The 26,510-nt window shown below is 35.2% G+C and overlaps 4 protein-coding genes across 8 annotated transcripts; 1 reads left to right on the top strand and 3 right to left on the bottom strand.

Moving 5' to 3' along the window:
- Window positions 1-39: 39 nt before the first annotated feature.
- Window positions 40-4,379, bottom strand: LOC102620821 (probable trehalose-phosphate phosphatase F). 3 transcript variants are annotated; one of them, XM_052437746.1, is made up of 14 exons: window positions 4,115-4,379; window positions 3,174-3,250; window positions 2,811-2,931; window positions 2,217-2,716; window positions 1,967-2,107; window positions 1,821-1,892; window positions 1,575-1,700; window positions 1,373-1,429; window positions 1,183-1,284; window positions 1,021-1,098; window positions 839-908; window positions 694-764; window positions 503-595; window positions 40-419 (listed from the first exon to the last, which is right to left on the bottom strand). In XM_052437746.1, exons 4-14 carry the CDS (start codon window positions 2,502-2,504, stop codon window positions 297-299), a joined length of 1,221 nt encoding a protein of 406 aa, XP_052293706.1. In that variant the 5' UTR covers window positions 2,505-2,716; window positions 2,811-2,931; window positions 3,174-3,250; window positions 4,115-4,379; the 3' UTR covers window positions 40-296. The 3 variants fall into 3 exon arrangements, with proteins under 3 accessions (XP_052293706.1, XP_006477242.2, XP_024954537.2); XM_006477179.4 differs by lacking the exon at window positions 3,174-3,250; XM_025098769.2 differs by lacking the exon at window positions 3,174-3,250 and having other exon boundaries at window positions 2,217-2,709.
- A 12,368-nt stretch (window positions 4,380-16,747) lies between these two features.
- On the bottom strand, window positions 16,748-17,566 carry LOC107176787 (protein INAPERTURATE POLLEN1). Its single transcript, XM_015529742.2, has one exon. It carries the CDS (start codon window positions 17,564-17,566, stop codon window positions 16,748-16,750), a length of 819 nt encoding a protein of 272 aa, XP_015385228.2.
- A 458-nt stretch (window positions 17,567-18,024) lies between these two features.
- On the top strand, window positions 18,025-19,704 carry LOC102620273 (probable xyloglucan galactosyltransferase GT19). The gene has a single exon (XM_006477177.4). The coding sequence runs from the start codon at window positions 18,170-18,172 to the stop codon at window positions 19,526-19,528; it is 1,359 nt and encodes a 452-aa protein (XP_006477240.2). The 5' UTR covers window positions 18,025-18,169; the 3' UTR covers window positions 19,529-19,704.
- A 47-nt stretch (window positions 19,705-19,751) lies between these two features.
- Window positions 19,752-26,094, bottom strand: LOC102620561 (beta-ketoacyl-[acyl-carrier-protein] synthase III, chloroplastic). Of its 3 annotated transcripts, none has more exons than XM_052437081.1 (9): window positions 25,942-26,094; window positions 25,389-25,583; window positions 23,361-23,509; window positions 22,796-22,932; window positions 22,292-22,397; window positions 22,083-22,201; window positions 21,225-21,289; window positions 20,882-21,104; window positions 19,752-20,361 (listed from the first exon to the last, which is right to left on the bottom strand). In XM_052437081.1, exons 2-9 carry the CDS (start codon window positions 25,571-25,573, stop codon window positions 20,140-20,142), a joined length of 1,206 nt encoding a protein of 401 aa, XP_052293041.1. In that variant the 5' UTR covers window positions 25,574-25,583; window positions 25,942-26,094; the 3' UTR covers window positions 19,752-20,139. The 3 variants fall into 3 exon arrangements, with proteins under 3 accessions (XP_052293041.1, XP_052293042.1, XP_052293040.1); XM_052437082.1 differs by having other exon boundaries at window positions 25,947-26,081; XM_052437080.1 differs by having other exon boundaries at window positions 25,389-26,074.
- Window positions 26,095-26,510: the final 416 nt, after the last annotated feature.

Raw genomic sequence — 26,510 nt, 5'->3', positions numbered from 1 at the left:
CAGAAAAGATCAATTAATCCTGAACTGAACTAAGAGTGATGAACTAATATGAGATATAGATAGAGACCATAAGATATAATCAATTATACAGAACGTCTCATTATTCAATGTATATAAAATATTAAACTCAATTGATAATAAATTAAAATCCATCAGCTTTACATATAAAGACTACTCAAATAATGAATAATAATGATTTAAGAACAACTAATCAGTTCAAAATGGCTCAATTCTAGTTGCAAATAACTCAGCCAACGGCGTTGATATATTTTAGCAGCTCAGTTTGGAACTAACTGTCAACGCTCTTTCTCCAAGCCAGAGGTTGCCTGTGCCCCTTTTGTGAACAGTGAACTTGTAGCTGATTCAAATTCTTTTTCCAACTTCTTCCAACGCACCAAAGACAAGAGAAATTCCTGGACCTGCATTGCGTTAATTAATGAGTAAGGATTTCATAGCAGATATAAACAGAGCAAAAGATTTTTATATAAAGCAGAATCTTCACCTCCGAGGGGTCCCTGAGAGAGTAAAATGCCTTGGTTTCTTTGGGGACGGAAGACACAAGGATTCCATATCCTCGATTCCCCTTTCGTAACACCTAAGTATAAAATCAGGATTTAATTGTTTAAGCATCGTACTATGTACGTAATGAAATTTAACCAACCTCCCAACTGAAATAAATAACAAGGGTAATACCTTAAATGCATCTTCATCAGTCCTATCATCTCCTATGTAGATGGGGAGCACATCATCACTATCACTAAGCCCTGCACCAAAGGATACAATATGATGATCAAACCCTGTTACAAGGTGGCATGCTTGTTATTGTAGAGAATGTTACCGAGAGATTCAAGAAGGAATTCGACTGCTTTTCCCTTGTTCCAGTCAATCACTGGACGGATCTCTAAAACCTGATAGCCAAGTAAACCAAATCAGCCAAAAATAAAAATAAAAAATCTCACGTCAGATATAGACGAATCAGGAACAAAACAGGGAGTACTCGGTTTAGCCAAAATTAAATACCTTCCGCCCATGAGTTAATCTCAAACGAGGGTAGTCTTTAAGGACATCGTGCACACACTGAGCTATTGTAGGCCAGCTCTGAAGTCAGAAGAACAGAGGACATCTTAGAATTTACAAGCACGAGAAAGAGAAAGTGCATTCGGAAAGTATAGTGATGATCACCTTCTCATCTACATTACGATAATGTACAGAAACACAAAACTTGTGGTTCTCAACTTTTGCACCTTTGACGCTTTTAGTGTTCTCAACGAGGGTTCTAAAAACCTGGCATAAAATATTAAATATAGAATCAATTCTTTCTCAACATGTTAGCTTATGCTTCTTCATCTACATTACACAACAAATCCTGTACCTCATCGATCATAGGTAAGAATTCCCTAGCAGGCTGGAAAAGATTTACTTCCTTGCCCTGCCACACCAAAACAGAGAAGAAGCAAAACCGCAAAGCTTAACATTGCATAAAAATGAATAAAATCCCAGGAAGTGTAGTATTTTTCAAGATTTCTGGAAGTTAATGAAAAGGGTAGTCGCTTGAAGGCCTTGTTATCTCTTACCTGTTGGTCAGTAGATTTAATAGAGTTTGGATGGTCATCAGACACTGTGTGGTCGACAGGACCCATAATGTCCATTCCATGACTACCGGCATAATAGAGTTCTGTTAGTCCTACCAACTCATAAACCTGATAAAATATACATTGAATCAGACCCTAAAGGTAGCCAAATAATAAATGCACAAAATGAATAAAAACTAATGCACAAAATTCTTAAAACCCCAAAGCAATTAAGTTTTCTCCATGTACCTTATCACGGCTTCTCCCAGTAATAATTGCTGTCGGGAAATACTTTGCAACATTTCTTACAGCAGAGCGCATCTGCAAAACAATTTATAATTTTTATTGAAGCACGAGGCAGCAAAAGATGCAACAAATGAAGAGAAAATTCTTACACCGTCAGACATAATGGCACGATCCGGGTCATCAACAATTGGAGAAAGAGTTCCATCATAATCTGAAAAAATGGCAATCTTCTTTTTCTTTGCTTCACTCATAATTTTCTCAAAATATTTTAGCGCTGATGGATACTTAAGCTGCACACGGTTGGAAAAAAGAGAGAGGAACAAATGATTTGATAATACAGGAACTTAAAAATACAGTACTTTATTCAATTCAACAATTATTCAGAATGCAATTGCTTACCATCCAGGAGCAGTAAGCAATATCAAAGTCATCTAAACCGACATCAGCATTGAAATCCTTGATTAGCTTCTTTCGAGGAGGGGATGAGGATTTCATGGCGTCCAACCATCCATTGGACCTAACGTCATCAAGCTTCCCAGGCTTTTTCCTTGGAATCGCAATACACTTGCCAGAGAACGAAGCCCCTGGCTGCGAGTAAGGCAGCCTGGAATGTATGCCAAGCTTCGATTTGTTCAACGATGCAGGATCAGTAAGAACAGGAGATGCTTGATTTGACTTCAACTCCATTAGGTCCAAATTACTTGCAAGCTACTTAAACTCTATAAACTAATTTAATTGTGTGATGTTAACAGCCCACTGGGTCAAACACAATTTTATCTCTTTAATCTGGAAAAATAATTTTTCTACCCAACTCTTTTATCTATGAAAAACCACCTCTTTAATGTTTTCTTATCACTGCTAGTTGGTGAGCGGTCCATCAAGCGCAAGCTTCCTGAAAACTGGGGAAGAAATAATTATTCAACCATGTTATTTCTGCAGAGAAAAACAGAACACGTACATGTTCATAAATTCATAATATCATTATCTCCATACCTTCGCATCTCCAAATCTACACTGCATTTATGGCAACTGACTGATCATTATTTGAGAAAAAAGTCCTCAATATAAAGAAGGTACGCTGCTCCAAAGCAAACCAAAATGCACCTCCTTCAACCTGAAGAATAGTACAGAAATAGTCCATTAAAATCATTGTTCTGTTCTCATGAACAAAAAATTATTTCACTTATATTTATGTCTAACATCCATATCTTTCAGTAACAGCCTAACAGGGGAAAAAGAAAAGAAAATAAACCCACCTTCTAGACTTGGTGTTCATGTTAAGTAAACTCTATGCAATTAATTACCAAAGCACAGCATATATATGTACATATATAAATTCCATCGAAGTGCACGTACCACAAAATATGAAATCCTTGAAAGGAAAAACATAAAATATAAGCAATATCATCTCCAATTATTGTCATCCACCTTACCTACACGACGACATGGTGTCACTTCTCATTTATAAAATTCGTCGTATCAAGAACATTTATAAATGACAAAATAAAAACGTCAGACTCAGCAGCCTGTCCAGCTCTTGCAGCACAGCACATAGTTTACAATCTCTATAATGCATACCCAAGATTTAAACAAGAAGGTAATTTCACCTCTTAGACTCATAAGTCGCTTTCAGATCGAGTTTCATTAAATGCAAAAAAATATGTTTAAAATAAACAACGTGAAAACTTAAAAGCTTGGTGCAACGAAAAGACAATGCAACTACCGAAACGGTCATAAACTCCAACCATCAACATGAAAATAATTAATTAAACCAATTAAAAGAGGAAGGGAAAAAAAAATAGTAAAAAAGCACCGATGAATCACATGAACCCATTAGCGCATCTGCAACCAAGGCAATATTAGTGAAAGTTTAAGCCAATTAAAGTGTGTGATTGAAAGGTCATAAAAAATTTCTTTTGAGAGGTTAACATCAAAAAAGGAAAATGATTAGGAAACTTTTTCGATATTTCAACATCTTTACCTAGTTCACAGCAACCGACAAAATAGAAACTTAAAAAATAAAAATAAATAAATAAAATCAAAAGAAAAATAAACAAATGCGCCGTCAAAATCAATCCACTTTTTTTAATATAAGCATTTTCGTTCGCATACCAGAACTATAATGGATCCTTTAACCTAATCTGGGGTTCAAAAAACTAGCCATTAAAATGGACCCACCCTCAGGCAGACAAATAAATAAACAAGACTTCTCCTGAAACTGAAATTCATTTTCATATCGTAAAACCAGCGATATTAATGGTGTTAAAAAGAGAGGGGCGAGATTTCATATTCATTACCTGAATCACCAGTGAAAGAAACGAAACGCAAGAGCTTCGTTTTCCGAGCGGCCAAACGCAATCTGAATATTAATAGTAAACCAATATTTATAAATGAATAGGACTAAGAGGAGGCCAGTAAAAAGGCTTTGCCTCAACTCAAATGAATGGAAAAGGCTGAGAAAAATAAAAGAATAGGAAAAAAGATGCCCTAAATAAAAACTAAGAGATACGCAAAATGTGAAAGAGAGAAATTATAACTAACCGAATGGAAGAGAAAAAGAAGGAAGGAAAATGAAGCTCAAAAGCCTTGGTATTTATAGAGTTTTTGATACTCTTTCTCTCTCTCTCTCTCATAAAAGACGTGTTCAACAAGACAACCTGGTTGTTGAATTGGAAACACTACTGCAATTTTTCACCAAATCTTTTTTTTTTTTTAAATTAGCGTATTTGATCATTATTATATTATTTATTTTGAGCGAGAAAAACATATTACTATATAGGGGGGCGCCTTCGCAGGTCCTACGTTTGAAACTGACACGTGTAGGTGAAACTTTAGAGCTATTATAACGTTGCCACCTGTAAACGTATATACGCGATGTGGCCACGTGTCAGCTTCGGCCAGTCATAGCTCGTGGACAGATTTTCGATCTATGTCACAGTTGGCAGTCGTCGGTGACGGAAATAATATGTCTGACACTTTTTTTTTTTTTCCTTGGATGATTTTTGACAATTGCGAGAAAAAATATGTAAGTATTCATTGAAATATAGGGAAAAATGAATTCACGTGTTTAGCGTCGTGGTGTCACGTGCGAAATTTACAAAGGCTGTGAGAGTGGTTTTTCTTTTTACGGCTGCAATAGCGCTAATCTCGTGAGGCAAATCACGGGGACCGTAGCCCAAGCTGGCAAAAAGGGGTCGGGTTAAGTAATTGAGTTGAAAATTGTAACAAATTCGGGAATTCTAGGGAATTCAAGGCTTGTGTGGTCTAGAAAAGGAAACCGGCGGTGGAGCCCACGCTCAGGATGGTTCGCTGTGGCGTGTGCCCACTATATATATATATATATTTTAATTGATAACGAACCTTCTATATTATTATATATTCATGGGCAAGATGTGCAGACACTACACGCTCGAGTGCGTAAAAAAATGTTACTCGCTTGTTGGTTTTTCAACTTTCTTAAGAGTTGTTTTTTTTTTTAATACCAATATATAGAACTATTACATTTGATGATCTTTAAACTTCCTCTAATATTTGTGAGGAGGTATCAAGGAGTGTCTACTTCATTCATAAAAATATCTTCAAGATTGTTTACCCTCTCTAATGCTCAGAAGAGTATTTACTTCACTCACAACACTGTTAAATTAACTCTTTAATATATTTTATGGAGACTTGAACCCTTATTCTCACACATTGTGAGTGTAATGAATCTCCTATAAGACTAAAGGTTTATTAGTAAATTTATTCGGATATTGAAACTTGACTTCGGGGTTGTTTCATAAGCCAATTAAGAACACCGCTAAAAGAGTGAACAGGCTTTTAAACTAAACTTCGCTTTTAAGGAATCTTACTAACGAAACAAAATATTATATTATAATTTACAATGAAGTTCACAGAGAAATAATATAAAAATTTTGTTGGAATCTTGTCTCTATAGTTCTATCACACCGTCATTTGAATTTTTTTTTATTATTTAAGTTCAGAACAAGTTCAGTTTTTCTCGACTTTTGAACTTATAATTAGTAGGGTAGGATCTACTCATCTACCACCAAATGTTTGGAAGAAATTTTTTCTTCACACACATTTTTTTTTTTTTTAATGAAAGAGAGACTGTATAACAATGCGTATTTCACTTCAGTTGTCGGTGTGTCTTGGTAAGTGAAAAAGTTTTCAAAAGAAAAATTTAGGAAACTAGGGCTTGTAGATGGTATATGTGCAATTTTTCCCCCCCAAATATGTACCAAGGAATGTAAACGCGAGTGTGTAGAAATGAGCAATAGTAGTTAGTAAAATTTTTGACATTTGCTCGCGTACTCAACCAGAAACAGTGAGAATTACATCTTCTAAAGAGACGCGAAATCTTGTAGGTTTAAATTTATTTATCATGACAACGAGGCCTTGATCAGAATAGATTTGTAGAGGCACAGAAGTAGAAGCAACAAACATTAACGATGGAGAAATATTTGCACTCATTGTCCCAATCTACCAAAAAAATGCAACAAGCGACGATGTTACATATCACGACCATTTTCTAGAACGTGTCTCTATTAATACCCCTTTTTCGGTTTAAGTGTATTTTCACATTACCTTCTTTAAACTCAGTGAAAATAAAATAAAATAACGGAGATCGACACTATTTCCCTAATCTTTTAGGTTTAAACTTAATGTTTAATGCTTTCAACTACTTACTTCATACAGTTTTGATAATACTTGCATTCACTTTTTTTTTTTTTTTTAAAGTGTGAATGTTTTGTTGCTTGAATGAAATTTTTTATTAAAATTTTGTCATTAAAGGGAAACATAAATTGTAAAAACTGAAAACATTATGGAGAAAGTAGAAACAGGAAAGAAAACACAAAACGAAAACAAAAAGTTACAAGACAAGATTAGTTGTTAATTAATTTCCAGCTATTTTTGACGAGTAGCAAGAGAATGAACGTGCATGAAATTTATTACAAATCAAGTGTGCAAGATATGACTTTGATTGCCATAAAATATTTTCTTTGTAGATTCCCGAAGTGGACTAATTAACGAACACTTACTTTTTGATAAATCTTAATTAACCACATAAGACGGCACATGTGGTGATATATGAGCAACTAATGATGGATGTAATTATTCATTCCTAATTTGTCATTACACAGGCATGAATTCACCCTCGGATTCCAAACACAATTGAAGGACATAGATGGAATTCAATTTTGTAGGCCAAATATATGTAAACGTTTTATAAAAAGTCATAAATATCAGTCACTTTCGTGATGGGATTGAAACACAAGTAGTAGGTGAAGAGTTTGGCGTTGCTCAACTTGAACAAACGTGCCAGCTAAAAAAATTTCAGGTGATACCAAACAAATAAAATCACAGCTACCTACATGAAAACATACCAGTACCAGTATATGAATCATCAAATTTGGTCTATGAATAGGCATCAAACTATGCTTTTGATGTGACTCTTCAATCCAAAAAGAACCAGGTCTTCATCGCATAAAAATAATAATGCAATATGTTTTTCTGCAGGTCGTGGTCGAGTTAATCGAGTGCATACAGTCCTTTTTATATTAGGCTTCGGCTAGCATCAATTATAGCCATTATTTGTTTTCCTCTGGACTCTGGTGGACGGTTGCACATTGTAGCATCAATTATTGAGGCTAGCTTTGTCTCCTTTCTGGATTTCGAATCTCTTTGCTATAACGTGTAAAACTTTCAAATCACTAATTTTTACACTAACTTTTTTTTTTCGTCAACACTTACTTATCATCAACTTTAAGATTTTTGAGTCCGATGATTTCTTTAGTTTGCACAAACACGAGATTTTTGTCTTTCGAACTCAACATTTGTTTACAAAATTTTATGGAACTCATCTTTAAAATAGGTTAGTAAATCGTTAGAATGGAAATAAAAATTAATTGGCACAATGTCAAGGATTTCCCTAACATGGGATGGCAAAATCACCCACACACCCACATATCCATCTAAATCCACTGGCAAAATCCATCCGTCGAGGATAATTTTGCTAGTTGTGGACGGCTTTAGTGTTTCAAACTCAAACCCTCTGTAGATTGCGGGTGAGTTTAGTATTGTGAAAAAATCTACTTGATTCTCATGTGGGTATCCATCGACCTGCATAGAGATGACAAAATCCTCCACGGTTTTGGAGCCTCATGGAACCCCACCCCAAATAGGAAAAATTTTAAATAATTTTTGGGAAATGGGGTGTAGAGTGGGGGAAAATAATCCTAAAATTCTTAATGGGGTGGGGTTTGGTTTTGCACTCTCCACCCCACCCCCACCTCAATCCCCATTATATATAAATATGTTTTTAATTCTTATTTAATAATTTTTATTTTACCAATTATAATGTAAATTAGTATTTTTTTTAATTTTTTATGTAATATAAACATGATATAAATGAAAGAAAATCATACAATATTTTTCAACTCTAAAACATTGTTATATTTTCTTTTCTCTTTTAAGGTGTTACGCTCTTTAAATATTTTTCACTTTTAATATCATTTTAAGATATTGTTTTAAACTCTTAGATATTTTTTAAAAGAATTTAAATACTTTATAATATGGTGATGATTTTATTTTAAGTCTCTAATTTTTAACTTATTGAAATTATGTATTTATACCTAATATAAAATAGATAAATGAGGAATGGGGTGGGGATGGGGAAATCATTCACCACATGGGGATTCCCCATCCCCACCCCACTAAATTTATTGGGGAATGGGGTGGGGAATAGAGGCAAAAACTTTTAACGGGGTGGGGAATCGGGTAGGTCTCCCCACTCCCACCCCACCCCATTGCCATCCCTCACCTGCATTCCTTATTTTAATTATTTTTATTTTTAAAACTTTATCAATCTTATATACATCCTTTTCTAATGAGGGCATCCTCACTTTTGTTAAAGTAACGATGCAAACTAAAGTACAAAAAAGTACATATTTCAATATATTGTATACTGTATTTTTCTATCTATTAGTGTTTGTGTATATATAATATAGTAAGCTTTTAATAAGTAGAAATTTTATCATTTTCAATTTTAATATTTTTTTTAATTTGATTGATTTAATTTGTTTTGCATTAATGACTTGAACCTAATGATTGCAGTTTTTATTTGTTTAATTTATTGTTAACGGTAGTTGTATAAAATTTACTTGTTAGTATTATTGACAATATTTTGTATATTGATTAAGAGATGGAGTACGTAACAAGGCATTGATAGTAGTGATGATGATTTGCCTACAATAGAAGTATTTTGCATTGGATTAATATATTTTGTATATTTATTTTAATGTTGAAATATTCATTTTTTAATTTACATTGATGAAATCTAGAATTGAGTATTGTATGCAAATTCTTTTTGGCAAGTATTATAAATTTATAGTTTAAGATATATAAAATTAATGTTTATATATTATTAAGAGTACTTTTTTAGTTTTTATGATTTTAAATTAAAAAAAAACTATAAAAAATTCAATACAGGTTGTGGGTAAATTTGATAATTCGTAAAACTTCATAGCAAGTGGGTTTTTCTAAAAACATAAAAACTCATTGCGGGTCATGGATGAGTTTAGTAATTCAAATTATTTGTGGGTGCAAGGAAGCATCGCAATTATCAACAACTAACTATATGATATCAAACAATCGAAAGAAAGAATTGAAGATTTACATAGGAGAGAGACGAATACAATTGCCTCCTTTGTCAAGGTTATATATATATATATAATTATATATATCATAAATACACGAACAAAAAGAAAAGCAAAAGGTAAAATAAAATAAAACAAAATTTTTTTTACATTGGAAGCATCCACCTTGGATACACGAAGTAAAACGTTGTCGATATAGCAAAAGACAAGTCATGCGTGGGACCAAGTGCGCACGATCGGTGCCAATCATTATTGACGTTACAAGCTGACGTGGAAAGAGAGTTTCCGAAACTAGCTAGTCTATACCGTCTACGTTCCGATTTGGGCGCTTCTCAAAAGTGGAGCCCACCGTCCTCACAAATCAGGAGGACAGCTGCCGGATGACGTGGAAACGATGTACCATTACAAAAACGTTAAACAAAGCCTGACTCGGAACTGACGCTGGACCAATATAATAAAATTCTGGAAGAGGGCAGCAGGAGTCAAAAAGAAGGGGCCTGCCCCTTTCGAGTGAAAAGGTCGTTTTAGTGGAGACAACAGTTAAAAGTAGGACGAAAAGGGGAAGGGACGCCACACGTGAAGAAGAAAATTCTGGGCAACGAATCTTCATCATCTTCCGTTCTTCCTTTCATTTTACTTGCAGTTGAAGTTTTTTTTAATCGTCTGAAGAAAAACAATTGTCCCTACTGGCCATTCAATTTATTTTTTTATTTCTTTGAATCGATGGGGAGCTTGATAATTTGGTAGAACAGAATAGGCGGTGCCCAACCACTGGGACTTCACACAGAATTAGGTCGCTGTTGACCTTCTTTTTAACCCGAATATGACAAGACTTTTTCTAAAGCGTGCGGGTTTAAAGTCCAGTTATCATTAATTAGAAGAAACTTCTTTTCATGATTGCCGTCTGTTTAACATCAACCTGTGTGCATCTTTGACAAATATACGCAACAGGCGTGCGTGCGTGCGTACATGCAATGTATTTTAGGATTTTCTCTAATTAAAACAGAAGATTAATTTAGTTATGACTGACAAGACTTTACCAACGGGGTATAGAATAGAGTATCACCTATCCAGTGCGTTTACATTTTAATTTAGGACACCCTTTTTACAATCCGACCCTTCAAATTCAATAGTCAATACGGTTGATTTCTTGGCAACGTAGCCTGTTCATACAAAAAATACTGGTGAGAGTCCTTCAACCACTCATGTTCTCATGCATACGTACAATGCGTGTTAGATTTTTCTATCGTATAAAGACCTACAAGATCAACTCACAATCAAAAGTTAATTCAAAAGTTAAAGATCGTCTCAAACTTATGTTATTAAATGAGTAATTATTTTTAATTAATATGAGATGACATCCTCAACGAAATATACATGTAACAATGAGCGAGTGAAAAAACTAATACTGCTTCTGAATCACCGAGACTTTCTCAACCACGGTCAAGTTTATTGCCAATTTTTCACTCTTACTTAGCCGCTGCTCATGCACCAGTCAAGTTCGCAACAGAAACACGACATTTTTATAGCTGTATATTTTCGACGTCCTTGAAAGAGCACAGCCATAAATTATGTATAGGGAAACTGACAGGCTGTTTCTAGATTGCTAATGAATTTTTTTTTCAACATTTTGTTGTTGGTTACTTCCTTTTCTGTCATATGCTACGGGGGAAAAATAAAGCAATGAATTTTCTAAATTATTTTGGGATTCAATCCTTTACTGTCATCTTGCATTTTTTTTTTATTTTTTATTTTTTTTACATCCACTAATTGATTGTTGGAAGAAAAATGAAAATAATAAATAGATACATCTAAATCAAGATCCATTTTCCTTAATTAAAAAGCTCTTTGCGAAATTTCCATGTTCTTGCTTGTTTTAGATCGGAGAAGAGGTCAAGGGGGAATAAATTAACAACGATTAGGTTCCATGTGGAAGTTCAAGTTGATTAAAATAGCAAAGAGTGATTCCAATTCTGTATTAGTTTTACTATCTTGATTTGGATTTTGATAACCACCACAGTCTGAAATGTATAAACTATTTGTCACACCAGCGTTGTCATAGTCTAAAATATTGCAAAACAAGACTTATTGACAAATAGACGCAAATCATTCACTCTGATTTTCTTGCATGTTTGATTGGAAGAAATGGGAGGAGAGAAGAGAAATAGAAAGGAGAGAAAGGGAGAGAAAATGAGGGAAAAAAGGAATTAATCTCAATTTCATTGTTTGGTTTGACATAGAATTCATCTATTTCCTTTTTTATTTCTTTCCATTCTCCCCCTCTCCTCTCCTCTCTTTTCATTTCTTCAAACCAAACATGGCGTAAAAGTGTGGTACACTATAATATGTTACATTATATTAAATATATTGCATTATAATATACAAGATTAATTTGTAATGTAATATAATGTTTGGTGTATTATGAACTGTATTATATATAATATTATTTTATATTAATATTTAAAGTTGAATTGGTATTATTTGAGTTTATTAATATTTTGGTGTTATATTATTAATTTTCAAATTAATTATTAAATAATTATTTTATATCTACTATTTTTTCATAACATAAAAATAATCTAATGGTATACTATTGTCAAACAATATAATATTGTAATATTATAAATATAAATAAAATATATAATATAATGTAACACGATATTAAGTTTTTAAATTACTTATAAATTAATTTTTATTTATTACAGTCAAATATAATTATTGTAAATTTATTCTTAAATTTAGTATTTTAGTGAATAATAAATGATTAAATAATTAAAATTCTTTTACATATTTAAAGTAAAATAATTAAAATGAGTTTATGTAATAAAGTAAAATAATGTATTATCATTTATTTATTAATTAATTATTTAGGTTTATTGATATTTTATATTGTTATTTAAATTAAATCTTATTTAATATAAATATGTAAATTATTGAATAGTAAAAGTAAAATGACTAAATTTAAAATATGAATAGTATTTTAATGCAATACAATCTAAACCCTCCTCTCTCATGTGATTATTTTTAACTCCTTTTCATTGTATTAGCCGCCTTTTTAACATAGTGCAATGCAACTAAAAATTGTAATCAAACATGAGTTTGTATAAGAATAATGTTTTAATGCAATACGATATAGTCTGATACGAGCTGCCAAACGCGTCCTAAGGACATTTCTTTGCAATGCTAACGTAAACTGCATGAGCCGCCTTTCCAGGCCCATCCCTAGGCCTCAGTGGGTTGATCAAGACGTGCACGACAACTTACACTCAGTGGAGAAGCCACAAAGGTCCCAATTTTTTTTCTGAAAATTTATTTTTTTAATTTCAACTATAAATTTATTTTCTCAAATAAAAAGTTTTAATTGTCTCTACTGGCTTCAAATAGTTTACAGAAAAGGTTGAAATTTATATTTTCATCACTAAAATTACTTCACATGAGTATATTAAATCCAAAAGTAAATAAAAAGCAGTCGAAAAAAATCAATTCTTTTTTTTTTTTTAATTTAACCTCCACTGGATTAAAATAACGACATGATTTCATTAGATTATAGCACATATCAGTATATATATATCTAGGGTACCGAAGACTCTTTTGGCTAGAAGAAAATCAATAACATATTAAAAACCAAGAGAAGACAGCTTCTGAACTTTAGTAATTGCCAAAATTGTAAAGCATGTGATTATGTACATGCGTATTAATTAGTGAGAGTAATAGATAAAGCCTGAAGTAGCGAAAAGATAATCAATTATTTGACAAGACGATAACATATTTAAACAAATAAATAGAGAGCTTCCGAACTTCATATTGCACTTAAAGCCCCTTTTGCTTTTCCCAATTTTGACAGCACAGGCATGCATGCAGCTATAAAATTCTGAAGAACATAGACGACTCGCACGAGCAACATAATTGCAGGTATCAATCTGCTTGGCAAAAGTTCTAGTGCATGCCTTGCCTCCACATATATTATCAAATTATGTCTTATCTACAAAGCTTATTTAGTTGTTTATTTTATGAAGTTCTTATAAAATAAATGCAAATGGGATACCATGATTTTTTTTTTTTTTTTTTAAAATGGCAACAATAGATATCTGGAAGTAGAATATCTTTATTTTAACTGATTTGTATTTAGTACTGTCAAACGATTGATTGGATAAGGAAAACGGAAAACTTGGCTGACATGATCTTGTTCAAATGGAATCAATCTACTCCAAATTGCATCGATATATTTGAATATTTTACCTGAGCTAATCCACTTCCAATTCTCTTAATGCAATAATTATTGATTCTTAAGTACTCAATCTCGTGCAGTGGGGTGTACCAGTTGGTAAGTTTATTTTCAGGTATGACTGGTGGCATCTAGTACTAGACAAGTTCAGCTGATAACTCGTTTTATATGTTTCCTTTTTCAGAAAAAGTTACCAGCGCACATGGTCAAGTCTGAGACATAATGGTTAACTGATATTGCTGCTGCACAGGAGGAATCTCTAATTTTTGTTATATAAATAGAGACTAATTTATTTAAGTGTTGTAAGGAGACAGTTCAGAAACTAATCGGATTTGATCTTCCAACTGTACTTGCTCTATTAAATTAGAGCATCACAAAACAATTTGCCTTCAATCATCACTGGTTTATCAGAAAAGAATGTAGAAATAATGCAGTTCTTAGATAATAATGCAGTAACATTTAAGTCTTATTCATACACCATTATAAAAGCACAATTATGGAGAGCTTACTGTCATTTGTTTGTATGCTGCATTTGTTAAGTTTGTATGTTGCATTTTGTTATTGAAGTGTTGTAAGAAGACAGTTCAGAAACTAATGGGATTTGATCTTCCAACTGTACTTGCAGTTCTTAGATAATAATGGGGTAATTTTTACTTTCCTCCCTTAAACTTTGGGTCTTTTGCACTTAGATGGCCAAGATTCATTTATTAGTAAAAGCCCTCTTACGGAATGCAAACGGTATATCTCATATGGTTAGTTATGGGTAATTTAGTAATTTAATTTGACAAGCATAATTTTTACACATTTTGGTTGACATGAGCCTAGTGAATTGTCAAATCATTGTGAAAAAATCATGCCTTGTGATCATTCATATAAATAAAAAATTGTAAAAAAATCAAAACTTAAAATTTTTTCTCTTCTCTCTAAAACTAAACGTTTCTCTTTCATGAAGCTCAGACGAAAGCTTTGTTGAGAAGGTAAAAAATTTTTAATTTTTAGTAAAGCGGTATCTATTACTTGTGTGAAGTGAAGAAGAAACACCAAAGCTGCATCATGTCCTGCTCTGAATTTCGCCGATGCTCGAAAGATTTGAATCGCTATGTTGAAACTAATAATAGGTTAGTTTTGAATAAAGCTTTTGTTTTTTTGGGCTCCATTTAGAGCGTATTGATATTATGGTGAGTTGTTTGTAAATGTCAAGTTTGTTCTTCATTCTTTGTTCATTGACACATCTTTGATAATGTTTATGGAACTGTGAAATATAAAATCGAGAATAAATTTTCCAACGTCATTTTGGGTATTTTGCAAGCATATGGTTTCAGCTTATGTTATGGCAGATTATACATTTGATTTATGCGCTGTAATATTCATGATGTACGTTTTAAAGTGAGTTTTAATAGGCCCGAAATATGTATGAAAGTATAAACAATTTTTTTTGTCTTAATGACAGTTATACAAAGCTAAAAAACTGAAGTTTAAAACACTTAATAATCATTGTTTTTAATTGCATAATGTAAGATATGCCTCAATAGTCTTTAATTAGATAATTGATAAAATTTTATTTCGACAACTTGAAATGTTTCCATTTAGAATGATTAGTCTCTTTAAGTTATTTAGATGCTTTTGAATCTGTATAGTCTTGTTATGTGCTAAATTTGTTGGCATCAAATAGATGATATGCTCAATTTTTGTGTTACTACCAGTCAACTACATTTTGCATTTTCTATTTACTAAATTTTAGATTTTTCTTTAACATTAATAGCATTTATTTATGTTATTTTATTGCATTTGAAGGGGTATAATGGTAATATTATGGTTGTTATAGTTTTCATGCCAAATGTATAACATGTTCAATCTTGAAAATCCAATTGGGGGTATTTCAGTCTTTTTGAATTCAATTAACAGTCAACTACAAAATTAACTGACGGTAAGGGGGTTTTTACTAATAAATGGATCTTAGCCATTTAAGTGCAAAAAACCCAAAGCTCGTGGGAGGAAAATAAAAATTACCCGATAATAATGCAATAACATTTAAATCTTATTCATACACCATTATAAAAGCACAATTATGGAGAGCTTAGATTAAGATATATCCTAACTCCCTCCATGGATTATCGCCTCTTTACAACCATGGCAATATTAAGATTTTTTAAAATTGTTAGCACAATCCATAAGTCTATCGAAAATAGTTTTTTTTTTTTTTAAAAATAATAATTCCCCGTCATGATTTTTGGGAGAAATTTTACTCTTATTGCACAATTTGTGAAGAACCCCATGAAAACTCGAAATTGTTGAAAGCACTTATAGCCTCTCATTGGGCTACAAACCGAATGCCCACAATATTGAGATTAAGATGACGTTTCTATTTGTTCAAATCAATATCCGACCCTTTCAAAATGAAAAAATGAAAAAAAGAAAAAGAAAAAGAAAAAGAAAAAGAATCAATATCCATGGGCCAGAGACGACACAGTTAATTTCTTCTTAGAAAAGCCTCCAGTCTAGATGGGCTGGACTTGAAAATTCATGCTTCATGGGCTGCGCTTAAGATTTCACCCCACAATTTCATTTTGAACTTTTCAACTCGTGCATTAGACCCAGTTTGTATGTTGGAGCTTGTTATTTTTCAAACACTTATAAGTACCACAAAAAAGAATGGTTCATTTTGAAGCAACACTGCCTCTTCAGACGAAAAGCAAGTATTTTGCACTCCACAGACAGAAGGATAATAAAACTGTCATTTGTTTCATACAAGTAATGGAAACTAAAATCGATTCTGCATTCACTCACTAAGATGCCAATTACGTACAATAACATCCTAAAACGTATCAGATTCTACATTATCCTTTCTCCAGCAACCAACTCGAGAGGAAATTATGCTTTAACAACATAGAAGAAGAAGTTCACACTCACGCAAGCCTTTCCAAATAATTACTCCGAAATAATGAACTCGGTAGTGCCTGCCCGGGAGATAACGCCTAATCAACAATCAAAGATACCGGGATAATCAAACAGCACCCAATTAAATGGACCTGAAATTAACTCACGAACCATCAACTAATCGGAATCTTGGATCGATTGAGTTCGCCGAGCACTTCCCGGTCCCTTAAGCCAACAAGAAATTGGGCTAAGCCTTCAAGAAACAAAGCCGCTTGATAAACACTCAGGGCACCAACAATCTCAGCAATCACACTCTTTCTCAACCTGTTGGCATCCACAAACACACTCACCATATCATCCATCTCCTCTTTCATTGCCTCCCCAATAACCCCTTTGAGTTCCTCGTCGCTCTGTCTCTCAAAAGCCACCCAATCCTCTGCTATCCTCCCCACAAAACCACTTTGCACCTTCTTGATTCTACCAATCAACGCCGGCACCATCAGCCTCAACCCACATTCAATTTGCTCAATCTGCGACATCAAATTCTTGGACACATTCCTCCACGCCATGAGCACTTGCCACGGCCTATTATCAAGAGAATCGCCATCGTCTTCTTCTTCTTCTTCTTCTTCTTCTTCTTCGCTTTCTTCATCAAGAAATGATCTAACGAGGTTGGTGAAGAGATATGGGTGGAGATCGCCAAGAAAGAGGAATGGCACTTCAAGACTGTTGCGCCAAGACGGGTAGAGAAGCTCGGGTAGGTTTCCTTGGGTGGCCGCACTGTCTAATGCGTCGTAATAGGAAAGAAAATGGTGGAGGAGGAGGTCCACGTGAGAGTAGAGGAGGGTTTGCGAAGAAGACGAAGAAAGAGATTTGTGAATGAGAGGGAGGAGGGTTTTTTGCAGAGTGTTGAACCAGTTTGTGTAGTAATCTTTGAAGGCAAGTGTTTGAGATTTCTTACGGGAGAAAAGGGAAGCAAAGGATCTTGGCATCTTTGGAGAAGATGATGATTTGGTCTTGATGAGAGCAGCAAATTCCTTTGTTTCTTCTTCTTAAGCAGCCGAAGGAAAAGAGGCTGGGAAGTTGGTTAAAGTTTTTGGAGGGAAATAAAAGTTAGAGTTAAGCCCATCAATAGTGTTGGGCCCTTAAAAGTGGTAGAGCCCAAGAGGGGATTTGGAGAGGATTTAGGAAAGAACCAACGACGGACGCGCAGTGACGCACTGACATGTTGACAGTTAAAAAAGGGTGAAAATAAACAGAAAGGCGCCAAAAATAAAGAAAAATACAGAAACGCCGCCGCTTTGGGTGGGATTTATTCATAAATTTTAACCAGCAGTTGCTGCCTCGCACCGACAGGTTTGGATCCAAACATGTAAAATTTCAACGGCTCACTTTCACCATTTATTTTTTTTACTCTCTCTCTCTCTCTCTCTCTCTCTCTCTCTCTCCAAAAGGGCCAAAATTCACGGACACATAGCAACAGCGTCGTGTTGGCAGACGCCAGTAATAAGTGGTGACATGTATAATTTTTACAACACAAATTCTATCTTTACCAAAAACTCTCCATCTCAAGTCCAAACCCTCTTTTTCTTTTCATGGCCTGCTGCAAATCATCTGCTGCTTTTCACATTATCACATTCTTCTTCTTCTTCGTCATCTTTCTCAAATTAGACTTATCCTATCAAATCTCAACCGTTGAATCAGAGGACTGCACCAACCGTTGGATCTACGTCAGATGGCTCCCATCACGGTTCAATTTTGATCTCCTCTCAAACTGCTCTGCCTATCCTCTGTTTGGCGATTTCTGTTCTTATTTACAAAACCACGGCCTCGGTCCCAAAACCCACAACGATTCTCACAGCTGGTACCGCACTGACCCTCTCCTGCTGGAACTCATTTTCCACCGCAGGATTTTGGAGTACCCTTGCTTGACTCAAGATCCCGCCTCTGCGAATGCCATTTACGTGCCTTATTATGCAGCCCTTGACGGGTTAAAATATTTGTACGGCTCCGAAACCAACTTCAGCAGACAACACGGTCTTGAATTGTACAACTTCTTGCGATATGATGATCAGCCTGAGATATGGGATCGTTTTGCGGGGCATGATCATTTCTTGGTGATGGCAAGGCCGGCTTGGGAATTTTCGCAGCCCTTACATGTTGATCCTCCTGTATGGGGAACGTCCTTTCTTGAAGTTCCGGAGTTTTACAATGTCACAGCTTTGCTCCCTGAGGGCAGAACATGGCCTTGGCAAGAACAAGCTGTGCCTTATCCCACGAGTTATCACCCATCAAGTTTGAATCTTTTTGAGTCGTGGGTGAAGAGAGTGAGGAATTCAAGAAGAAGCACGTTGATGTTGTTTGCCGGTGGAGGAGGGGTTGGTGCTAATCCAAATATTAGGAGAAGTATTAGAAATGAATGTAAAAGCAATCACAGCAGTGAAGTTGTTGCTGCTGCTGGAGGTGGAGGGCATTTTAACAAAGTGTGTGACATTGTGGATTGTTCTAATGGGATCTGTGAGCACGATCCTATTAGATTTATGAGGCCAATGTTGCGAGCAACGTTCTGCTTGCAGCCACCAGGGGATACACCAACTAGGAGGTCAACTTTCGATGGGTTTCTTGCAGGTTGCATTCCAGTTTTCTTTGAAGAGCAGTCAGCAAAATCCCAGTATGTGTGGCATTTGCCTGGGGAGATGTATGACGAGTTTTCAGTGTTTATACCAAAGGAAGATGTGGTGTTTAAAGGATTGAAGATTGTTGATGTGTTGATGAGCATACCAAATGCTAAGGTGAGGAGGATGAGGGAGAGAGTTATTGAGTTGATGCCCGGAGTTATTTACAGAAGGCATGAGAGTACTCTGGGTTTGAAGGCTAAAAAGGATGCTTTCGATATTGCAATTGAGGGTACTTTAGAAAGGATTAGATCCAAGCTCAAAGTGTCAAGTCAATGAACTAACGAGTTCTATTAGTCTTCTTGGCATTGTAAAAATTATTTAATCACCATTTTCTTTTTCCTGTTTAAATTTGTTTATACTAATTAGTATTCTCAGCAAAGATGCCGAGGAAATAGACTGATTTGTATTTTCATTGATTATAAATTATGATATTGATGGTTTTACTCACTTAATGTTGGGGCACAGTTTGTGGAAATGTGTATAATGTTTGGAAGTAACATAATAGCAAACAGAAGCAGCTTAAATTTCTGTAATGTACACAATACTGTCATCTTGTAAATATTTTAAGTTTTTACCACATTTTGTGGACGCTGTTCACACTGCAATTATTCATAACCCGCTGAAAAATGGAAATTAGGGAAGCTCAAGACTGACTGGGAAAAAAAAAATTAATAAGTTATTAGGAGCGCCATTTGCGAAGTAACAAACTTCAAACAAACAGGATGGAGCTGATGCTTCAAACGAACAGGATGGAGCTGATGGAGATTATGAGACTGCAACCTCCCCAATTAACCACAATACATATGTATCGGGGAGCATGGATTCAAGCACATCTCACTGTAACATATTTTCCTTTCTCTTCGGTACTGGTCATTGATAGTAAATTCTCATCCCCATCTAAGAATAGCAGAACCCCAAGTTAGACCAGCACCAAAACCCGCAGCAGCAATAGTATGACCTGGCTTGACCTTCCCACTTCGAACTGCTTCATCTAATGCTAGCGGAATGGATGCAGCACTTGTGTTACCATAATTTGCCAAGTTTGATATAACACGTTCCATTGGGACATCTAAACGGTTTGCAACTGCATCTATGATCCTCTGGTTTGCCTGCAATTTTTAATCTTTTATCAGTACTTGTTCTTCTACCTTTCATGAGTTGTCTGTTAGTAATTTATCATCAGTGATACAAGTAAGAAGTGTCTAATATGTCACATATTGACAAATCCTAGGGATGTGTTTGAAAGTCCCTTCAGAGAAGCACTGCATTTAGGCGAGCAGATTTTTTATGCTTAGCTCATAATCTTTTACAGATGCAGGCAGCATATATCAGAATTGAATAGCTAACGAAAGTCATCCTCCTAAGTGGCTGGCAAAATATTCTAATATCTACTACTAATATGAAAGAGAAATCTAGACCCACATTTTGATCTCATCATATTAACATCATTTTGAGCTAGAACCCTTCTGATTCGAGTTCACTCTCTATGGAATATTCTCTTGTGTGCATAAAATTATAAAGACTTGAAAATGAAGACCTCATTTCACAGGCCAAACTGTTTTTAAGTATATCTCCAGGGTGGACTTACTGATAAGAAGGTGAATATATAACAGATCATATATCCCATACCTGATGAAGAAGTAACCAATCAATGCTGGACATCGTCAGACCAGCCTTTTCAAGGGCAGACTCAATGGTCTGTGGCACCACTCGGACTGCAAAACGGAAAACTTCTTTGCCATTCATATAAATGCTTGAATAAGAGTAGTGTTGAGGAGGGAAGGCTAGCACCGAACCATTAGAACCCAATGCATCATTGGTTTGATTTCCTTTGATGCAAGCATTTAGATGTCTGCAATGAGGAGGATCAAATATCCATTATCTTCATCAAAGAAAGAAACACAAAGCCTGTCTGCTGGCGGGTTTTGGGGGGGGGGGGGGGGGGGTTGTTGTGGGGGGGGGGAACACGTACCTGCCACCTTCACCATCACTATGCACATCAAAACTAATTAAACCATCATCCTCACTGTCACAGGCCTGTAGAAGCATTATATTGCAAGTGAAATGAATAATATATGTGGAAGAAAAGCAGTGAGATAACAGTAACTCCTTGACGGACCCTTATATGAGCAATCTTACACATAATGGATGTGAATCAGGGACAAGAACATAACAGAGTTATTTTATTGATGATACTTAAACAAACAAAAAACATAGCATACAAGATGACATAAGAGATTTCCCGCTGATAATCAACTGCTCTGGAGGAACTACTAAATATAGCTGACAGAATAATATTTAAAAGAAGTAGCCGGCCCTCTTAATTTGTCAGTAGATGCTAGAATCCCAAGTTACGTGGACTAAAGAAAATTGTTGGTGCGAATATCCACGTTTTTTTTTTTCAATTATGGAATGAGGGAACATTTAACCAAGCAAGAAATACAACTAGTGGGGTGGGGATAATTAATGAATATCCAGAAATTAGATTCATACAATCCCCAAATTTGTGGATTCAGAAATATGACTATATGAGAAAGTATCTGACTGTCGCATATATGCCAAAATGCAGTTACTTTTGCCTCTTTTATTATACCCATGCAAAAACAGAACTGAAGTAACACGCTGGACAAATAAACAAACCATGAGACATATAATGTATTATCTTTCTCTATAGTTCTTTTATTCAAGAAAAGGATTCATTGTTAATATTTGGATGGCAGACTTTGCTAATATGGGAAAGATTACTTCTTCAATAACAGCATCACGGCTAGTCAACCAACAAACTATTACTCTGTACCCTGTAAAAGAGTGAAACATAGACTGTCATTACCTGCACTAACACGGCACCCGCAGCATCCCCAAACAGAATGCAGGATCCTCTATCCGTCCAATCAGTAAATCGAGAAAGAGCATCACCCCCAATCACTAGAACATTGCGAAACCCGCCTCCTGTAATTTATACAGGTGAAGACTTAATCGTACAAGCCTTGGAATATGTAACAAATACTGCTTTTATAGCCAAGTGAACAAACTTGTTACCCCTAATATGACAAGCGGCTGAGACAAGACCCAAAAGAAATCCACTACATGCAGCTGTAATATCGTAAGCTAAAGGATTGTTTTTGCAGCCAAGTGCCTTTGGAATCTGACAATTACAACATAACAGACAAAGAGGAGCATATTTCAATGTTAGAGTTGTAGCAATTCCAAGCCAATGTAAAAGACATTAATGGAAGAACATCGGCTCTCGCATGAAATATGCAGAGCATCTTGAAAGTTCTGCAGTATGCAAATCAGTATTTTAGCACTTGCTCAAGATTCCTCATAAGAAATAATTGTGTATGAAAACTAATTTTTTGTTTCAATTTGGCACATCATAAGCTGATGTTAATCCACATGTCATGCAAGAAACTGCCTAAGTGCACAGAAAGTCACAACACTACAGAATCAGAAGCATAAACACAGCTCACATCAAGAACAAAAACTACTGTGTTTGACGTGTGTTCATTTAATTCTGGATATATATAATCTCATCACCCTTACCTGAGTAGCACCACCGAAAAGATCCTCTGGAGTAGATGTGCACATCAACACAAGGTCAACATCTTCAGGGTTCACCTCTGCCATCTGAAGAGCTCTACTTGCTGCCTCTACAGCTAGACCAGTCAAGCTTTCTTTGCCTGTAACAGTGATCAGGGCAAGAAGATGTTATACAATAGAAACGTAAGTTGTTTTTTTCTTTTTTCCTTTTTTTTTAAATTATCCAACAGATAATTAGATCATGTGGCAATCGATGCATAAACTACCTGTTATCTACAGGTGAAAAAGCTACAGAACTTAGAACTCTAAGTCTGACAATACAGTAGGGTCAAAGTTCAACCAAATTTGAGTAGACCAAGTGGACAACCATAGTGTTGGGAAACATTTAATTAAACCATATTCAGACTAGCTACACCCAGACTCGTCAAGCTGAATGGCCTTCCTCAAGGCTGAAGCAGCTTTTGTAGACAAGACTCAAGCAGCTGAGCTGCAGAGCATGAAAAGCCGGCCAGACTGCTCATGTTTACCCTGTACATGATGCTAACATGCTGCGCAAGTATCAACTAACCTGATAGAACGCGTCGATTTCGAATCCCAGTTCGAACAGAGATCCATTCATCAGAAGTGTCAACTATTTTTGCGAGATCATCATTGGAAATCTGAAGAGTTGGCACTGCTGAGCCACATCCAACCAACTTGCACCCTCTATTGATGAGTCTGTATTTTGTTTTAGGCACGCAACAAGAGTGGATACAGCAGTCAAATTTTCATTTTTAAGCCAAATCCTCATTTCATTGAATAAAAACAGAAATCAGATGAAAATTCCCGCAGGCCAGGCTAGAGTTATCATACAGAGCACATAGACCAATAACCAGGATCAACTTTTGTTACATCTAGTTTAATAAAAAATGGGAAGACCCTAGCATGCTCCGTTCTATGTTGAGTTAGCTTCATGGCAAATCTAGGTTGTACTAGGACATCATCACCAATACCATGGACGAGGTTCATTTCACTGATTAGTTATTCAACACATGAAATGTAGAGCAAATGTCATGGACTAAGCACCCATGAGAGGATGATAATATTTCAAAGCTCAAAACTTAAAAGCATTCAAGCAGGAGATATAAAGGTACTCTGAAACCAAGCATTAACCATATACAGTAACAGGAAAATAAGAATATAACAAGAAGTTACGACGATTATTACAACATAAGTCCATTCAACACTGAAATGAGTATAGCTAATGAGGAAAACCATATTCCTTTGCTCCAAGAATTTGCTAACAAGCAGATCAACTTCAGATCACCACATTGACATTCGATAAGTCATGCTCTTAAAACTAGGTGCTACACATAGTCCTCCAAATCGCAAAAATAGGCGGCCCCAAAGCCTGAAACTGTTTCTCTGTATTGCTTTCCCAACCAAAAGTGAAACCGGGCACTATTAAATCTGAGAGCAGATACTTGAAAGATTACATCTAAAAACCCATAGCTAACTTCAACATCCCTGAATATTTTAGTTTGTATTACAAGATTGTCTAGTTTAAACCATAAAGAAAACTAACAAGGACTGTTACAGCAATTTAGTTGCAGTTTTTTTAAAACCTACAGAATCACCAGACCTTGTAACTGATGCAGAAGAGGCTACGAATAAACAGTCTGAAACTTTTCTACCAAAATTAATGCATCACAAAAACAGACAACAGTCAAGCTTCTGGTCAAATTGGAGTGAGCCAAGTAAATGCTGGTCAACAAGAAAAATAGTAATGTATAGGATGTCAACTTCTCAGAGTTAGCCAAATGAACCAGAATTTGCACTTTTCTGCAATTTCAGACTTGAGTTAGATTTTCTACATCACCTTCACAAAACCAAAAGCTGAAAAACTCTTACAACTTCATAGAGAGCAGTACTGATGCTGTACAAGCCCGAATTCTTATTTCTATTAAACTCACAACTGAGATATGTCTTTCGAACTATTCTGGTAATACTAAGTTAGTCCTTCCAAAGACCGAAGCAACCATATGAATTACAAGGCTTCACTCACACTCCTTGTAAGTAATATATTTCTAGAAGGTTAGCTATCCTCAGGGAAAAGGCAGATTCGAACAAAATTTCAGCTCAAACTGATCATCAGAAGCATGCATGGCAGTCTCTAATAAGAGCAAGCAACACTACTTTTTCTGTTTCCCTATGAGATGGTAATATATCATGAAACTAGTAAAGCCAACCCACAAAAACCCTTATATATACGGACTCTAAATTCCAAGTCTTGAAAGGCTTTCATCATTTAGTCAAGTAAAGAATCTCTTTCATCACTTCTACATGACAACTGCTCGCACATAAGCAATTTAGTAATGAATTTTTAACCCAAAAAAAAAAAAAAATCTACAGCAATAAAATGTCTACTTCATTCAACAATATAACAAACCTTTATAAGCAACGAGGTCCAAAGCCCATTAAACAACCACCTTTCACCAGCTAAAAACTAAACAAAAACGAATCTACTAGCATTGAACACCCATTTTGACTACCAAAGCAGAAAGAAAGAAGCAATGAATCACATAGAGAAACAAACGGGGGGAAAACAAAAAATCACCTGGGTGCTCTAGATTCGGAAGAAGACACACTCTTCTCAGAACCAGCAATGGTGCTGGAGCACAGTACCCTCCTAAAGGTTCCCTGAGAGAAGCAAAACCCAGATCGATATTTCCATGTTGAAGGCTGAACCCTCCTCCTCAGGCTTGGAACTGAAGGTGTAAACAGCCCAGATGCACTTGCCATTTTTCACTCTCTATATAACTCGCACATACACCAATTAAAGTTCGGAATATTTAGAGGAAAACGAGTGAAGCAACAAAAAAAAAAGGATCTTTTTCAGCTTATATTTGAAAGAACAAGAATGTATTCAAAAGAGTGAATACAACCATGACAAGAAAAAACAAATAAATAATAATTTAAGGGATCAATAAATATGTATGAGTAGTATACACAGAGTAACAGAGTTTACTAAGTTTTTTTTTTTTTTTTTAATTTCTTTCTCTTGTTTTGGGATTTGGGTTAAAATTTTACTTTGGAGAGTCCGAAAAAAGATTTGGGGAAAAAAAAAAAAGCAAGACAAAATTAAGTGAAAATCTAGGGATTAAGCCAACCCAACATGAGGAAACTCCAATGCCAATTGATTAAAGCTGTTCTCTATGTACGAAGTGTCACTCTCTCCTTCACAAAGCTTCCCTTCGTGCACTGCCGTCTCAATTTTCAAGGTTTCATTTTGTCTTGTAATTTTTTATTTATTTTTAATAAAAGGTGTCCTCCCCTGTTGTCGTGTAATTCAACTAGTTTATGTGTTGGAGACAAAACAGTTAGCACTTGACACATCAGCATGACAATGTTTGCATGTTGTGTGTTATGCCCTCGTGGGACACGTGGCTGATAGTGGTTGGTCTTAATTAAAGTTTACGCTAGTTGTTTACCTAAGTTGTTACCCTTGTGTTTCTTGAAAAATTTTGATCTTTACTTCTTGTCTTGAAGTTAATTAATGTGATTGAAGCTTAAAAAAAATCTTTAATCTCTCAAGTAGTTGGCATGGTAGTTTGAAGTCGTAGAAAACCAGAAGAAAAAGAAAATATATACGCAACACCTGCCCTCCTCTTTTAAGAAACACCAAAAAGTCTTTTAATTTTAGTGTCACATTTGGTGTAGACCATACTTCTTATGGGCA

Source organism: Citrus sinensis, chromosome 3 (assembly GCF_022201045.2).
Source record: "Citrus sinensis cultivar Valencia sweet orange chromosome 3, DVS_A1.0, whole genome shotgun sequence".
NCBI classification, from domain to species: domain Eukaryota; kingdom Viridiplantae; phylum Streptophyta; class Magnoliopsida; order Sapindales; family Rutaceae; genus Citrus; species Citrus sinensis.
This window is presented reverse-complemented; position numbering and strand designations above follow the sequence as displayed.